Source organism: Ambystoma mexicanum, chromosome 7p, assembly GCF_040938575.1.
Source record: "Ambystoma mexicanum isolate Mex_15411 chromosome 7p, UKY_AmexF1_1, whole genome shotgun sequence".
In the NCBI taxonomy this organism is placed as follows: domain Eukaryota; kingdom Metazoa; phylum Chordata; class Amphibia; order Caudata; family Ambystomatidae; genus Ambystoma; species Ambystoma mexicanum.
The window spans coordinates 858,633,936-858,646,363 of record NC_090939.1 but is presented as its reverse complement, the minus strand read 5'-3'; the positions used below and the strand labels follow the sequence as shown (position 1 = coordinate 858,646,363).

The 12,428-nt window shown below is 46.8% G+C and overlaps 1 protein-coding gene across 6 annotated transcripts in view; it reads right to left on the bottom strand.

Annotated features, from left to right (window-relative positions):
- The window catches only part of GYG2 (glycogenin 2), a 358,634-nt gene that overhangs the window by 252,415 nt on the left and 93,791 nt on the right, over positions 1-12,428 (bottom strand). For all 6 annotated transcript variants that reach the window (XM_069637039.1, XM_069637038.1, XM_069637040.1 and 3 more), the window contains one exon: positions 529-703. In XM_069637039.1, coding sequence (XP_069493140.1) covers positions 529-703 — 175 coding nt within the window. The remainder of the gene's footprint in view (positions 1-528; positions 704-12,428) is intronic.

Genomic DNA, 12,428 nt, shown 5'->3' with positions numbered 1-12,428 from the left:
ACATTGTTCCCTACAAAAAGGCCCCCTCCAGGAGAATCCCATTTTGTGGACCACTTTGCTGGTGGTCTAAGAACTATGGTTTCAGAAGAAGGGCTGCTGGCAGTAAATACTATGCGACTGGGAGTGGGCTGGTTTTCTCTGAATCGTTTGCGGACCACTCCATGGACACTGAGGGATTTCCCCTATGGTAGACATCAAAGTACTTGGCATTACAGAATGGGGCGGGGGGGACCAGCCTTCTGTGACACCAGTGTGCACTGGTAGCGCAGACATGGGAGCAAAACTGGTGGATTCTGAACCTAAACAGGGAACACTTACCTTTGGCAGCTTTAGATAAAACAAGTCACCCACCGGTGAACTGGCAAAGAATTCAAATCAATGCTTTAATCTCATAAAAACAGATCTCTTTAAGTCACACCATTTAACCTCATAAACATTCGAAATAGACCAGAAAAATCTAAAAGTGAGGCCAAATTTGCAATGTCTATCTTAAAGTAAGCCCGATAACGCTTCTTTGCATCTACTTACCAACGTGTCAGCATCCATGAAGACGCATTTACTGTATTGGGTGAGAGTCCAGCAATGGAGTTTAGTGAACGTTACTCCAAGCTCTGGCCGCTTCATCAGAGCCAGGTGTTCGGAGTCAGCACTGTCCAATATGTTCACCTCAACGACCTCATCAAAAACACGACTCAATACCATCCTAGACAATGTAAAATGTAAACAATACTCATGTGAATGGAACTAAAATGAATAAAAGACCAAAAACATCACACAGACAAAAACAAAAGGAAAATGTAAAATCACAACTTTTAAGGGATGGAATTTAAAAGCTCCGTTAGTGTTTTCATTTATTTAAAAAAAATGCGATTTAAACATTACCACCTGGTGCTAGGTGTGCAGCCAATCTGGATACTTGGCACGTGGGCTTGGTTCCCTAGTACAAGTTTACGTTCGCAGCAGCCAGAGAGATGCGTGCTGTTCACACCTGTAAGCCGCTGGCTCCCGGAACCCGCATCCGCGAATACAAGAAGCGGGAGCTAAAGCCGCACATGAAAACGACATTTATAAAAGAAAACTTACCTGACCTACTTCTGAAGCCTACTTGCTCGACTGAAGTCCCTTTTCTGTGTTGTTTACGTAACTGTAACCAACACAGGAAAAAGACTATGTTAGATTGGAGAAAACATGAAGATACATGTGGTAAATTTTTATTTTTTATTTTACTTGAACGGTGGCCTTTGCTAATAGCATTAATGCACTGGCCTTTAATTTGGAACACAGACCGTTACCGTCACAGGTTATCAACCTGTCTGTTAATGTCTCATTAATACCAGATTCCGAGGACCATTACCATGTTGTAATGGGCCTGGGCCCAAATGAATAGGCCCGTGCAAATAAAACCACCTGATCAGTGGAGGGTGAATCATTGCTCATAGAACATTCCACCCAAAGAAAGAAGGTTATGTTTAAAACAAGGATAGACAAAGGAGAAACATTGAAATGTTGGAACAGAAGACTTGTAACATTGATATATTGGCAGTTCCATTACAGACTGGCTGTTATAATTTGCAATATTCACTGGTTTACCAAGGCTGCACTGGGTGGTAATGGCCTAAGACCCTAGTTAATAGGCCTAAACTTAGCAAGGGCCTTTAACAAGGGTCCTGTGCCTTTACCACCTGGTTCAGCCTGGGGAACCAGTGATTATTGTGGTTAGCACCCAGGGAGCTGACAGCAATATTTATGCATGAAATAATTGGTTGTTGCGAGCGCTCAACCTGTTGTTCCATACACATTTATTTGCATTTTTAAAGCGCTCACACAGCCCGGGGGCATCGAGGCGCTGTAACAGGAATATGTCTCTTAGTTGCGTATTTATAATGCATTTAATACCCAGAGGTTACTAAGCGCGGATCCGGGGATCAAACCTGTGTTGCTTGATGTTGTCTTATTTCCAAGCCGAGCACGTTGCAGCTGAGCTATCCTCCCGGGACAAATACACACCAAACATGGCCACCATGGAAATGGAGGGGAAAGGGCTCCGTGCGAAGAACCTCTTCCATTACCATGGCAGCCCTGTGGGCTGGTGAGTAGCAGAATTGTGGCACTGCAAAACCTAAAGGTAAGTGGGGGCAGGGAGGGTAAAAGGAGGGTGGGAGTGTACAAGGAAGCAGCAGGGAGAGAGTGGTAAAATGGTGGGTAGGTGCAAGCAGCAGTGACATTGCTCAGGACATGGTGTTGGAACGTGAGATACCCCTTGCGTTCTAATCTGAGCAACCTGATTAGCTGCCACACCCACCCCGGGTTATCATTTTAGGTACATGGTGTTAGGAAAGATTTCATAATTGTATGTAATTTTCCCTCCATGTGTACACCCCCAAACCTTTTGCTGCTGTTTAGACACCATTGACTGACTTTGCCAGAGAAGCACAGCCTTCAGCTGCACTCCTCTGGGGTTTCGCTCACTTTTTATGGGGAAACTGACATGCCCTTAAGACAGTCAGTACTGGGAGACTTTGTTTCCCTTAGTCCTTTTCCCATGTTGCAACTTTTGTGCAACATGTAACAAGCGTGCAATGTATCCTACCATACAGCACACTTGGGATCTATAGTCATTTTCCAAAGGCCCTAGATACGCTTGGTGGACTTTTTATAAACTGTGCAGATGTGCCATGGACAGGACTGGTGGCAGCTATCTTTTCACATTATTTTTAATCCTTTCCTGCCATGTTAACCGCGTTTTGCACAAAGAGCTGGCTTGGCTCCAAAATGACCATGCCACAAGGTTCTTTGTCCTGCCCTTTGGCCATCTTGCCCCTTCACAATCCCCAGGTCGATTCGACCCGGGTCAGTCCTTATTTGGTCATGCAGTTTCCCGCGAAACCCAATGCTTTTGCGGGCTTCTGCATGCCTTGTGTGTGTGCCTCCAGGATGCGGGCGGAACGTCTCAGTCCAATATACATCCTGGGTGCCAGAGAGTCTGGAGTGCCATGAATGATTGGGACCACCATGGTCCGTGATTGGTCCACATATGGAGTGTGTGTTTGTGAGCAGATCTCCCAATGGGTCCTCTTTGTTTTGGCTCGAAGGGAACTTTGGATAAGAGGAGGCCAAGAACACCCCTAACATGTCAATTTCCTGAGTTCTCACTGAACAAAGGATAGGATCCAAGTATCCTGCAACTACGAAGCCGAGTCGAGGAACCGCTGGTGACCCGCTGGAAGGTTTGGCACCCTGAGCCCGCAGTTGTCCCTCCCGTGGGACCCCACTGCACCTGGTTGTCCTAGAAGGTCTACGAAGATGCTTTGACCCATTGGAATAGTGGGACCAACTATTCTCGGCACCTTCACCAAAACCTGCAAGTAAGCTTTCTCGGAAGTGTCCCAGGGCCAACCAGTGGGCTGACCAGTTTACGCAGGACCTTTGCTCTCTCTCCGCCTCGTTTTGAGGAGGCCTTCGAAACTTGGTATACTGCTAGCTCTGTGTCCCCGGCACCCTCACACCTTATTTCGTACACTTGGCATTCCCAGGTCTGAAGTGAGACGAGGACCGGAGTAAATGCGGTTACCTTGTTGCCCTGCCGCAGCAATGTCTTTTGCAAGTATGCTGCATTTGTGACCCTCTTGCCCCTGAAGGCTGCTGCAGTGAAACTGGGTCGATTCATCCACCCGGCGTGGAGAAATCACCACTGTCCCGTTTGGGAATCATCGCTGTATCTGAGGAACTGAAAGCCGCAGAGATGTTATTTTTTCCGCATTCGATGCTGCAACCCGAGTGGACTGAACGGGCGAAGTTTGGGTCCAAGTGCTCCTTTCCACTGCTAGTGCGAACTAGCGACTCCATCCCGCACTCTGGAACTGCCTCTGCCTTCAAGTGGAGGTCCTCCCTGAATAGTGGGAACTTGTTCTTCATCGCCTCATCCACCTTCCCGAGCTGCTAGAGACCCCTAAGGCTCCTCTCATTAGGGCTTGGACTGCCTCTTGGTTGTGTTGTCAATGTCGAAGGGGCCTGAATACTATCTGCACTGCCTGTTTCCTTCCCATCTAGGTTGTCGACATATTTGTGCATTTAACCCCCTTAAACCCCGATGGTCTTGTATATACATTATATTGATAGTGTTGTGTTGGTTTACTTAGTGTTACTGTGATTCTTTTGCTATGGTCTATGTTACAAAGGCCTTGTAATAAATGTGTCTATATTTTTGATATAACACCTGTCTGGAGTAATTTGTAAGTGTCCTTGCTCTGTCTGCTCATTGAGGTCCTTCAGTCACACCTCACCCCTCCTGAGACCTAGCCTTGACCGCCTGCCATAGCTACCCTGATTGGTCTGGCTTGTCCAGAGGTTACCCTGTTCCAAGAATCTAGGATTGCCTTCTGAACCTCTGCCCCTCCCGGTCAGAGTTCAGAAATTCATCTTAACACATGGTCTACTGTATTGTTTATTAATTTGATTAATCACGCCCATTCAGAATTATGAACAGTAATTAACAGGTATGACATAATGCATACTAATCATGGGTTTTAAAACCACTGGATCACTCTCCAGGAGGAGTAGAGAAAACTTTTGATTTAATTTAATGTGTCACGCAAAAGCGAACCGTTTTACAGATGCTAGACATTACAAGGTGATAATACTGCAACATGTTACTACTATACCAACAAGAATGTGAACCAAACGAAAGTCCTTTCGAGTATATTGCTGACATGTACTACTGTGACACACCACACCTTCAAGTATTATGTGACAAAGTATAGAGTACATGATGCTTAATCTGTTATGTTCCTATGAATCTATCATAGGGTTTTGGTGACATTTACAAAGAAGCAGACTTTGCTTTGTAACATCACTAGACCCAGTAATAAGCGCAAAAGACCAGCTCATAATACCATGCACTTCTCTGTGTTTTTTAGACGCTTTTACACATTCTATTAGTTATTTCTTTCTTTAGGTGGTCCTGCGCCCTGGCAAGTCAACACTCACCAGGAACAGAGAGATAATGTAACATGTTCCACCTTATTGCTGTGCCAGACTAAAAGCATAGGGCGCATGTCACGTCCCTGTGCAGTGGCTGCCTGGCAGCTACGGGTTTACTGTGCCTTCCCACAGGGAAGAACTTTAGAAGAGTTATTTGAATGCTGCCCTCTGCTATAATTTGCCTGGTTGGTCATGTGCGCTACTTCACTGTGCGTCCTCTATGAATTGTCATTTATAGTATAACCCCATCTTCATAGTTCTCTGCAGCCATTCAGTTGTGTGTGCTTCACTTGTACTTGTAAGGGCGGAAGTGTTGTTTGGGCCCCCTTACATTCCGGGTGAGGTGTACGTTATGCTTATGCAATGGTTGGAGACATTCCCTTGTCTGAGCCCCGGTGACGGGTGTGAGGAAGCTATTGAATGACACATATCCAATGCACCTTGCACGACCCCAGAGACTCCATTTTGTATTAACCACAACTCCATCTTTTGACTAGACGACACATGAAACTCTCAGAGGCAAGCCTCCACCTCTCCTCAGTCCAGCGCTGCGCAGAGCCAGCCCGGCAACCCCCGCCCCCTCCCCAATGTCTGCGCTGCGGCTGTCCTGTTCTAACGGAAGCTTGGGTGCAAATTGTTGCAAGCAGACACTGTATCTCTTCTTCCAGAAGGTTCAAAAATACCCTTTGTGTGTCATTTTTGGGCTGGACTGTTTTTGTAAGCAGAACCAGACTGATTTGAAAATTAATATTTCTCCTCTGGGAAGGCACGGTGAGATGAAACGTGATTGTAGACCGTCCTGAGTGGGGATCCCTCATCAGAACAAGTTATTTGCCCCTATTCCTTGGAAACATCCAAAAAGACTGTGTTTAAAATCCCGAATGAGAGATTTGGCCGAATTTCGGCCATTCGAAAATTCCGAATGGTCAAAAAGTTTGACTAAATCCCCCATTTGGTGGCAAGGGCTGAAGGGGTTGCAACGGTGTCCCCCGCACCCTTGCTCATTATACTGTGAGTGGGGTTTGCGGGGGTATCCCCTCAGCCGGTCCCGTAAAAAGTTTTTAAAAAAGTAAAGGACCCTGTGGTGCCGGTTCCCATTCACTGAAGTGAAAGGGAACAGGCGTCGCAGGGACACCGCGAGTCGGTGGCACACAGCAAAGTGTGCCGCCACACGGTAAGTAGGGGGGTAGGGGCAAGGGCAAAGGCTGAAATGTTCAGGGGAGTGAAGACCGAAAGTAATTTTTGGAAAAATAACTTTGTCTATTTTCCCTCGACCATTTCAGCCACGGGCTTCCAGCCTCAATACTATTCCTTCTCAGAAAAGAGATCCCCCCGCACCTCTTACAAAGATTGAAACCTGTGGGTTTCACCAGGCAATACAGATATGGACATCTTACTCACGCTGCCCAGTGATTGTTGAGTCCTCTCCCCCGTGGCTCGTGCAGTGTCATGTGTTGCACACGTGGCACACACCATATGATTTACTCAATAAAAGGACGGCAGCTCTCCCTGTGTGGCAGTTTGACCACCATCTCAACGTCTCCTGTATGTCTCCAGACTGAGAGTGCGGGAGGGGTCAGGGCCGAATCCACTGACTCACAACAATGGCGATGAGGGCTTTGAGAACCTGTGCGTGCCCAGGCCATATTGGTGCGCATGTAGTAGAGTGCCTGCCGTGCATAGCTCTCCTATTGATGAAAACTTTTTGGCAGGGGCAGGCCTGCCAATCGCTGGTCCACAGGTGAGGTCCCGTGGTGCACGGGCACCACGCTGCTGGAGTACCGGGCACGGGTGAAACTGCACTGCTCCACAATGGCAGAGGCAGTCCTGTCAACCGCTAGTCAGCCGGGGAGTCCCTGAGGTGCGCATGCTCAAAAGCACCGCCAGACGACTTGTTAGCGCCATAGCAGCAGCGGGAACCAGGTCCCACCAAAGGAGGAGGAACGGCATTCACCGCCACCGTCTTCACAGTCTCGGCCGCAGCAGAGGTAGAAAGCTCCTGCCTGGGGGAATGGCATCCGCTGCCAGAATGAAGGCTGAGGCGCATGCAGCCTCTAGCTGTCCCAGCAGACCTTTTCTCAGCTGCGGCCCTCGCTAATGAGGCTGCTGGTATGGCTAAGGAGGATGCAGTCGCCCCACCAACAGGGCACCAGAGCAGCTGCTTGCTCCCCTCCACCCCCCAACAGCGCAGCAGAAATGCTCCTGACCAGCAGCCTCCGCCATCACCACGGACGATCCGTGCTGCCTACCTTCTCTCCAACAAAGGAATATCTTCTCAGGGGTGGACTACGGTCCAGAAAGCGATGATGCACTTTGAAAAACTGTGTTCCTGCATATAGGCGGCACACTTAAAGTGGACACAGTGAGATGCCGGCCTGAAACTGCGATCGTGTGGGCTGCCTAGTCATTTGGACTCAGTAAGATTGCACATTGCTGGTATACCACCTCTCTGGACGAATACAATTGTATGTATGTATTTTGTTTTATCTGCCCAGTCCTAACGGAAAATGGTACAACGCTAAGTTTAAGTGCTACATCTAATTTGTATATTGTCATTTTATTTTCAATATAGCTGGGATGTGATGTTGTGTCGAGTCCCCTCCCCTGCCCTATGCCTCGTACAGTCACGTGTTGCACATGTGGCACACACCATGTGATTTACCCAATAAAAGGACTGCACGGCTGCCTGTGCGTCAGTTCGACCACCAACTCACTGTCTCCAGACTGAGAGTGCGGGAGGGTTCAGGGCCGGATCCACTGACTCACAACAGTGATGATGGTCAAAAAGGCGGAAATATGTGCCTGGAATTGCCTAGCATTTCTGTGCTGGACTGCCCTTGTGGGCAGGGCCAGACTAATATGTAAATAGATATTTCTCCTACGGTATGGTACAGAGAGTTACATTGCGATTGTAGACGCTCTTCAGTGTGCACCAACACATGGAAGAGGTTATTTGGCAACACTCGCCCTTGGCAGCCGGGCTTGCACAGAAATCCATCTTTGTAACCAAGCACCTCTGGAAGATTCAAGACTCGATGTTTCATAGTCTCTGCTTTAACGTTAGCAAATGTAAAAACATACTTAGTGGGTTGCCCTAGTGTCAGGACACCTAATTTCGCTTGCTGGCCTTAATGGGAACCAGGAATGTCATTTAGGCCCCCCTGGTACCACTGTGGTCTCCCTTGCTACCCCTAAAAAAAGAAATTGAAAAAAAACGTACTTTTTTTTAACTAATTGAAGCTCCTGGGCTGTGGCCAATGCCTTTGTTTCTAAAGTGGATGGCTTTCTTGTTAGAGGCTTCTTTAAAAAAAACAGGGGGTTCCAAAAGTGTAACACTTTGAGCAGTGACCCTAAATAAGAAAGGAATAACAAATAATTTGTCTTTCTGGAATTCTAAACAATAATTGCTAGACTCATTAAAGGTTTTACTGATTTAGTCTGTTCTTAAACACCTCAAATTCACAATGCTGACAAAATCCTCCATAAAGCATTTAGAATAGAATAAGCATCCCTTTCGGACTATGTATTTTGCTATTCGCAAGTTCCAGTTATAGCATGTTTTTTTCTGCCGATACATATGGTGATCCATTCTTTGGTGATCTATTCTTCTATGAAATGTATATCATCTTATAGTGATATTGTAACCATATTTTTCATAGTGTACTTAGTAAGAATGCTATGTGAGGCCACTTCCTATTTTGTCAAGGGGTAAACGGTATTGTTCCACCACTTCCCGTGATGTCACTTTGGAGTCAGGTCAAATGGCATCACTTCCTGTCAGAGGCGAAGGGTCATGTGATGTCACTTCTGCTACCCGTGGCATTTTGGTGAAATGACGTCCCTGATGGAACTCTGATTTTACCCAGAGAAAACACAAACAACCTCAGGGCCATTTTAGATACAAACTTACCTTTCATCCCCTGATAGGTGCTGTGGCTCAACTGGTCCATGCCCCCCAAACCCAGGAAATCAGGAGGATATTAATTCCACTTGCCTTGCGACACAATTTAGAGGTAATGAGAGTGCTACTTCTCTCTTGTTTTGATTATTACAATAGTCTATATGCTGCTGCATCGGCATAACTTTGAAAACAGCGCACAGTTGCAGCTCAACTACAATCTGCACAGTCCACATAATCTCAGGACTGAAGCATTAAGACCACATATCACTGTCTCTCAAATCCCTTTAATGATTTTTGGTAAACAAGATGGCGGACTTCATGTTCCTCCACATCATGCATCAGGTCTATCGTCAAGGGGGCCCAAATACATCTCAAATAATGCTCAATCCACACCTAGCATGCCCTTCTTCTGACTTCTAAAGCCAAGAAAAGTCCCTGTGGAGAATGATTGCTCATATTTGTCCACTGCAACGGAACACACCCAAGTGTCTGAAGCAGCAAGCAAAGCCTACTGATATTGAAAGCCCTTAAAGGACCCTTTTTATGAACAAAGCTTCCCATTTCTTAAAGGCTGCTTTGAATCCAGACTAACCACAATGCATCGTCATGCTCAACTTCTCCTTGCTGCTGCTTTCTACACTGGCAATTAACTTTTCCTAGGTGGCCTAAATGTCACCTGAGGAGTCAGACTACTCAGATCCCTCTACAATTCTTTCTACCACTTTGTTTTTCTCAGGTTCTTTACTTATGATGTACCTAACCAGCACCTTCTCCCTTTTTTTTAGCTCCTCACCGATTAGGTGTTCACTCTGGGTGTTTAGTGTGATTAAGAGAAAAGCAAATAAATAAATGTTTAGTCATTTTTACATGTAATGTGTTTCCAGGGCTCCAGATATTTTCAAGTAGGAGTATTTTTTACTGCCTATTTTTTGAAGTTGGGAGAAAATAATTTTGTGTGACAAAAAGTAGGTCCTGTGACAGTTCTCTGCTGGTATCACTGAGCCAAACATATCTGCGGGGCTGTGTGGGTGGAAGCAGGAGACAGGCTCCTGTGTCTAATGTCTCCTTTTTTAGCTTTTTTTATATGGAATATTTGCCTCTCTTTATGGAGTAAAAGTGTCTGGGCTGCTTCTTTTCTGTCAGGGCTGTGTGTGCTGAGTCGCTTAAATAGCTCCCACATTATTTGTACTGGCCAGTTCCCAGTAATTCACGGGCATTTGTTTATCATGCACAGAATTTGTGTGCGTACAACCCGGCTTTGGATTGTCCGCGGGTTTCACTGTGTGGCTGTGGGTACGGCTCCTTTGTTCCTTAGATCTTAATATCACACAATTTAGCTACCCCCAACCCAATACATCTATTGATAACACGTTTGTAACATCAGTCACACAATGGTGCACACTAGGGTGCTGCTTCTGTCATTAAAGGAACATCAAGTGTATGCCACAAACTAGGGAGTCTACATACAGGTAGCTCTTCCGCGTATGGCAAGCAAGATAGGCTTGTATGGCAAGCAAGATAGGCTTGTATGGCAAGCAAGATAGGCTTGTATGGCAATCAAGATAGGCTTGTATGGCAAGCAAGATAGGCTTGTATGGCAAGCAAGATAGGCTTGTATGGCAAGCAAGATAGGCTTGTATGGCAAGCAAGATAGGCTTGTATGGCAAGCAAAATAGGCTTGTATGGCAAGTAAAATAGGCTTGTATGGCAAGTAAAATAGGCTTGATGTGCGTGCGTGGCAGGCTTCAGCAAAGGTGACTGAAATCACAACTTCAGCGGATGTGCATGGCCCCATATAATTAAGCAAACGTTTGAAATATGATCAGTGAATGAGCACAATAAAACAAACTAAAAACGGCTCCACATTCAGGGCGCTCTACACTCTACAGTAGTTTGTTGATTAACCTCAAGTGCTGGCGCCACAAAGTCATGGACCCTGATTCTTTGCACTGAGGCCCAATAAAACATCCCAGCAACTTGAGGCAAAGTGCAGTCTGCAGTTGGACGCACGCACCGCCTCTGCTCACCACACTCATGGGTCTGTGCATGTAGTACATACTATTCATAAGGTCTAAGTAGCACTCATCCTTCTGCACCGAGCGCTCCTCAGCGCCTGCGCAACACATGCTCATCCTCACCAGGAAATGGACGTTCTGCACAGTCTCAATACGAGTCACCATCATCACATCTGGTGAGGCTGAGTGAAGACATTGGCTGCCCGAGCGCCGCCCCAAAGAGATGGCACCTTTTTTGGCGTGTCGCAGTAGAAAATTAGATCTCCCATCCAAATACTTTCAACACACCAGGAATGCTGCAGTGGCCTGAGCTCATTGGTGATCACACCTGTGCCACCCTTCTTCCTGAATCAGTGCAAATCTCCGCCAGAAGGTGGGGCACACTCTCAGCTCCACTCAGCAAACTGTGTTCATTGAGTGGCATGGGTCCTCTGGGCGAGGGCGGATTTACCTCTGGGGTGTGGTACTTGTCTGTTGACTGCTCCCAACCCCCTCCACCCCCCAGCCACAGCAGACACCCGACATGGTTGCTTCAAGTCGCTGACAATGTTGTACATTATGCTGATGCAGCAGGAAGCAGGAGGCATCTAGTCTTCTTAGAGGAAGTTTATTCACATTTAATTGTTGCATAGATAAAGTTGACGGTACACAGGAGCTCTATCCCACATGAATCGTCAGCCACCCATGCCCAGTGTAACTGTCACTTTGCTACCAGTATTCAAATCCCATGCAATAGGGAAGACACAGGCGATAAAGTCACAACAGCCCCTGTTGGCATGACACATTTAGGACTTGTCCAGGTGGAAGACATGGATGATATGCTGGGGACTACAGTCATGGGCTGCATGCAGTGAGCTGAAGAAGGAGTCTTTAGAGAAACTATGGTGTCAAAGCTTCCTGGTGGAAGCTGAGGCCCCTTTCCACCTTGCCCAGCGGTAGTTGCCACCATGGTGCAGGTCTAACAAGCAGATACACTCAGGGCCCTGACATCGAGATGAGGGGTGGGGGCTTTCCAGGGGACATCTGATTCTACAAATCGAGCAACCAAGGGTGAAGGCTGAGGACTTTTAAAATACCACAAGAAATGCGAGAGATCGAGAAGAGAGAAAATATCCAAGGATGGGATCACTAGAATGAATGGGCACGAATCCCAGAGACTTTTTCAGAGGGTCCCAGTGACTTTAGTTTGGAACCCAAAAACATATTGCTAGACCCAAGAAAAAGCCATCCTGTACAGTGCTGAGAACATTCACAAACCACCTGACAGACATTGTGTTTTGCGTTCAATGCATCTTCATATGGTGTCATCGCGGGATCAGTGGGACCAGGTACAGAGCCCACTCAGGCCATCCTACAGAACGTAGAAAATCACCCTAAACTAACCACACAGAGGAGGGAGGGAGATCTTCCACAAGAGCAATCAGACTCCTGCAGGAACAGTGACTTATGGTACGCTCCAGGAAGAGGACACAGCTTGGATCGAAGCCGATTGGGACACTTTAAGGAAGTCATGAAGGAGGAGACCATGTAGG